This window comes from Amblyomma maculatum, chromosome 9 (genome assembly GCF_055883805.1).
Source record: "Amblyomma maculatum isolate TAMU_Amacu chromosome 9, ASM5588380v1, whole genome shotgun sequence".
Lineage (NCBI taxonomy): Eukaryota > Metazoa > Arthropoda > Arachnida > Ixodida > Ixodidae > Amblyomma > Amblyomma maculatum.
The window spans coordinates 51,633,795-51,638,695 of record NC_139352.1 but is presented as its reverse complement, the minus strand read 5'-3'; the positions used below and the strand labels follow the sequence as shown (position 1 = coordinate 51,638,695).

At 46.7% G+C, this 4,901-nt stretch overlaps 1 protein-coding gene across 1 annotated transcript; it reads right to left on the bottom strand.

Moving 5' to 3' along the window:
* Positions 1-849: 849 nt before the first annotated feature.
* Positions 850-1,731, bottom strand: LOC146179059 (uncharacterized). Its single transcript, XM_084580100.1, has one exon. It carries the CDS (start codon positions 1,729-1,731, stop codon positions 1,000-1,002), a length of 732 nt encoding a protein of 243 aa, XP_084436226.1. The 3' UTR covers positions 850-999.
* Between the last annotated feature and the right edge of the window lie 3,170 nt (positions 1,732-4,901).

The following is a 4,901-nucleotide window of genomic DNA, read 5'->3' as shown; positions in this document are numbered from 1 at the left end:
TCAAAGACTTCAACATTCCACCTCGTAAGAGATACCATTTAAAGTGCCAATGTCCAGGGAAGGCCCTTTTAAGCAAATGAGCCCAGTGTTTCGATCAGGTACCGGAGATATTCTGTGCAAAATGCTACAGTGACATGCGCCCCGCAAAGCATCGAAAATACAATTCAAAGCTCTCTCATGTTCTCCTTTGGGAAGTCAGCTTCCCCGTTTCCTGCGCTAGCCCGACGGGCCACAGTAACGATGTATGTACCAACGTTTTTAGATTCCTTTCAGTTTGCAAGCTCCCCCGAGTCACTCCCGAGAAAGCGGCTCCCGTCCGTTTCCACTCGACACGCGGCGCTGCTGTCGCTGTCGGCCCGAAACCGCTCGCACTCTGCTGTTGGTGTGGTGGCTGCCTTCGCCGGTTCTCATCCAGGATAAAACTGGGAGCGGACACGTAGAGCTCAAATTTGCTGGGCTTTTGGAGCTGTCACGTTAAAACTTCAGTCTCATGGTTAAAAAAACTGTTTCGCCTGAGGGTACAGGCTGGGTGAGGTAAAGAGCAGGCTGATGCCAGTTCGAAAAAAAAAAAGAAAAGATCGTTTATTTGCCTCGCGCTTTATCGCATCGCATTTGCGACGTTTATCCTGGACATTTTAGTATTTGTTGGAGTAAAGCTATCAATAGCTATTCGGGAGAATGCACGGCACATTAAGGAATGAGAACCAGCGATGTTCCGTTTCTAGTTCGCATTCACGAAATTCCGCGCTCTTACCAACAGAGCACCGCGCATACGAGCAGCGTTTTCACGTTTTTTACAATGCCGATTTCACTGGATTAAATGCAGACACACTTAGCCGGATGCACGGAGGGAATAGCTGCAGAAGACGAGCTTTTTATTTGCAATGATCGCACAGCCGGGAGCAGCGTTTTGCACTTTAATTTTTAGAGTGTTAATTTCAGTGAGCATAGGCAAGCATTAAATGCAGGCACACTGAGTTGGAAGCACAGAGAGAATGGCTACAGAAGGCGAGCTTTTTTATTTGCAATGGCAACCTTTTCTCTGTTTTCCAGCTGGCGATTCTGGTCTCTCGCATAGAAGTGCATGCGTGTAACTATGACGAAATGCAGAACCTGGCATGTAAAAGTGGCCTTATGTTCTGCACAACCAAGCCGGACAAGGTTTTGGAATTCCAGCTCATCAAGCACATCCCAAAAAATGTCCCCAAAAACTGGACCTCCTTTCAAGGAAACCGAAACTGCTTTGTTCACAATATTAGTAAACTCTAGCACCTTTGTTGTGGGATGCTTTAGGCATCCTTGATTGAAGCTTTTATACACTGTAAGGTATGCGACTTTGCCAACAACTGGCACATGAGAGCTGATATCTTCCATGCAGGAAGTGCAAGTTGAGGTTTTGGAGAATTTGTGGACCACATAGCCTGAAAAATAGTATAGTATGCTTTCATCGACTTCTGCTTTCGAGTAAATGTGGTCACTGTCACTGTGATCGGGCGTGTCAACTTCAGAAGTTAAGTCGAGCATCCTCGACTCAATCAGTTCATGCAGGTGAGCTTGCTTGCATCGGTGTGCTTCTCTGCATTTCTTCAGTGTGTCTTGAACACCCACAAGCACAGCACTCGGTGCACCCTCCACACTTCCACGCAGCAGTCGAAATATTTGGGTAAAGCTCACAACTGTAGGATGAGATTCATGCCCACTTGTCGCGCGGAATGACGACAGTGTCACCATTAATCTGGTGAGTACATCCTCGTCTTGGAAGTGTACATCACATACAACGAAAGAGCTGGAAAGCTGTCTGTCCAGTCGGGGAATCATGCGCTGCCATTCTAGGAGATGTACAGGGTTGCCGAAGAAAATGTCTTTTCCCGGTAGCAGGTGTCTGGGAGCCATAACCGCTTTTGCAGCCGGGCACGAAGCAACGTGGCATGTTCGCTACTCACTTCGTAGACATAAGCAAGTGGCAATAATCACGGCACCACACACCACAAACACGCACACGTGCAAAACCACTGCGAGCGCAGGTACAAAGGGCCGCGCCAGTCGGGCAAACCAACGTTTTGGGGTTTTGGGGCAAACAGCGTGGCGAGCGCCACTGCGCGGTAGGAAACGGAAAGGCGACACTCCCCGCGCCGCAGCTTTCAAACTGAAAGGGATCTAAAAACGTTGGTATGTACCGCGAACGACGTCCATTGGTCCAAGTAGGGTGAATATGCTTTATCATCCTCCATTCATGTATCTTTTTACTTGTCAAGGCACACCATTGTCAGGCAGAACTGCGGCTTCTCGGAACGAAAATGAATGATAAATGCAATTAAATACTGGTCCTTAAAAGCCATGAGCTCAGATAACACTGCAACCTATACCACACCGCATGCTCTTGTGGCGTAGATGAAGTCCTGCACGAGCGCTGCACTCTTGCATTAAAACCGTGTTACAAGTTTCCACAACCGAAGCCCATGACATGCTCGACAAAGGCCGTTTAGTGCGCGAGGCACCGCACTCTAGATGATAAATTGCGACTGCGGTCACCATCGTCACCACAACCGCTACCACCATAATAATAATCATCATTATCATCATATAACCACGCTTGGAAGTGGGGTGAGACAAATTGCCGCACAATGGTGCGGAGTTGAGACAGTTCTGCGGAAGAATCTAAAACGACTTAATCCGCGAAACCTTCCTGTATAGTTGTAGCTAGCCTTTGGATTTAGTATCTGCATAAACAAGAAATTGTGTTCAGGAAAACGCGTTGCATTATAAAAATCAGGCGTATATAACAAGACATGTGCATTGTTATGAATGACGTACAGTGATTAAAAAATTTCGAGGTCACAAGATTTGTTTTTTTATCAGTACATTTTAGCTCTTAAACGTCTATGAAATTATATATACCAAGTTTCCCCGACTCCAGAATTCAACTACTGCCGAACACAGATATGTCGACCATCAGGGATGTCGTAGATTGGCAACTAAATGACTTAAAAGTATATCATGGGATTTAAAAAAATATTTTACAGGGGGAGTGCCCTACTCATCCCACTGAATTTTCATTCCTCTCTCGGAAATTTAGTGTTCAAGGTTTTGGCTTTTTACCTAAGCAGCTCCGCGAGTTCAACCCCTGGCTTGCTTGTCGCCGCTTATTTTAAGCGTCATACATTGGACCTTGGAACACGACAATGAACGACGAACAACGGACATAACAAACCCCCCAAAAAGTTTAGTTTCGAGATCTTGCATAAAACGGGAAGCAGAGCGGCTGATGTGCTCCCTGTCAAAATACATGCTAAATAATTTATGCCATTTTTCGCAGACAAGCTTTAGTAGAAACACGGAAATATTGAAGAGAGATGAAGCGTCGTGGATTCAATTCTCTGGCTTTCAGCTTTTCAAGGAATAGTGGGAAAATCAATAAAAAAGAAACGAGGTTCTGTTGAGCGAAGATACAGGTGCAGGTATACAAGAGTGTATATGTCCAAGGACCTGTCCGCATCTATGGGTCGAAACCCATGCTTTGGAAGAACGGAATCAAATTAAAGGAATGAATTGCCTGAAAAGCTTTCCAGGCATCTATAGCGTGCTTTCACGAGTGACATGCGGGGCGTTCATTTAATGGGTCACATTGGTGATGTGCCGAAGAACCGGGGAACCGATCCTTTAGCTCGGTTCCCCAAAACGCAATTAGGAGGTCCACAGTTTTAAAAATTTGTGAAGCGCGTTACCCCGGACACGGGCGCTCAATCTCCGTTTGGGAGATCGAACGGCCGGACAACTGAGAGGCCAAATTGTACGGAGGTGACAAAAAATGAAAACCACAAGCAACCTCACTTAACTTTAGCGTTTTGACCGAAGACTTTATCGAATGCTAAAAGTCGTGTCACGATATCCAGGTAATGGACATTACAAGGCTGGAAGCGTTAAATTTTATTCATCTATCGCCCTGGCGTTATAGTGAAAGAAAGCAGGCTGCTTGTGGTCAAATAACGGGAAGACTTCATTAACGCTATCGCTGGAACTGTTCCCTACTTTTAAACTTTTAGTCCCGCAGCCTGCGCTATCCACGAAACCGACTTGACCCCCCCCCCCCCCCCCCCCCCCTTCCGGCCATAAAATAAAAAGAGAAAAAGATTAATCACATAGAAGCAAGTTTCAGTTGTCAATACGGGCTCTCCGATCTGTCAGGAGTTTTGTGGCGGTAACTCTGTCTCCTCCTCCCTTTACATTGTAGCCTGTTGAGTTTTTACGAATAGCCAACAGCGTCATAGCTCTCTGCCATTCAGCTATGGCCACAACCACTCTTGATCGGCTGTTCACACATCGCTCAACAGGGCAGTTGGCGGGATCAAAATTTTTGCTTTTGCTCATGAGCCCCTTGCATCTCGTAATTTTTCAGCATTTTTTTTTTTTTTTCGCTCAGCGAGCAACGGCTATGGGGTGCGACTCTGTGGGAATTTCGAGGGACCCTTTCTTCAGGGAACACCCTAGATTTTACAAAAAAAAAAAAAAGGATATCTTTGTCGCTTTTCCTTTCTAGTCCCTCACCGGCCCCTTTGTATGTGCTCCCTTTTCTGCTTCATAACCCCTGATACACCTGCAGCACGCAGCTGGTCTGTCAGGTATGGTGGTCTTTCCATTGGAGCAGTCGACGAACGGGTCATCAGGGTCGTGGAAAAGCTCGCCGGTGATCTGTCGCCCTCAAGCCCAGAGTTCTACAAAAATTAGAATGGAAAGCGGGAGGGGGATATCCGACCATGTACTGCAGGACGGCCCACGTAGGGATACGAAGTAGGGAAGAAAGAGAAGGTTGCTTGGGCGAAACGGCATGGTTGTTACTTTCCAGATGGAAGCAGGGGTCCGCGGGGCGATGGGGAGTTCTATTGACCTTTCTTCTGTAGCCG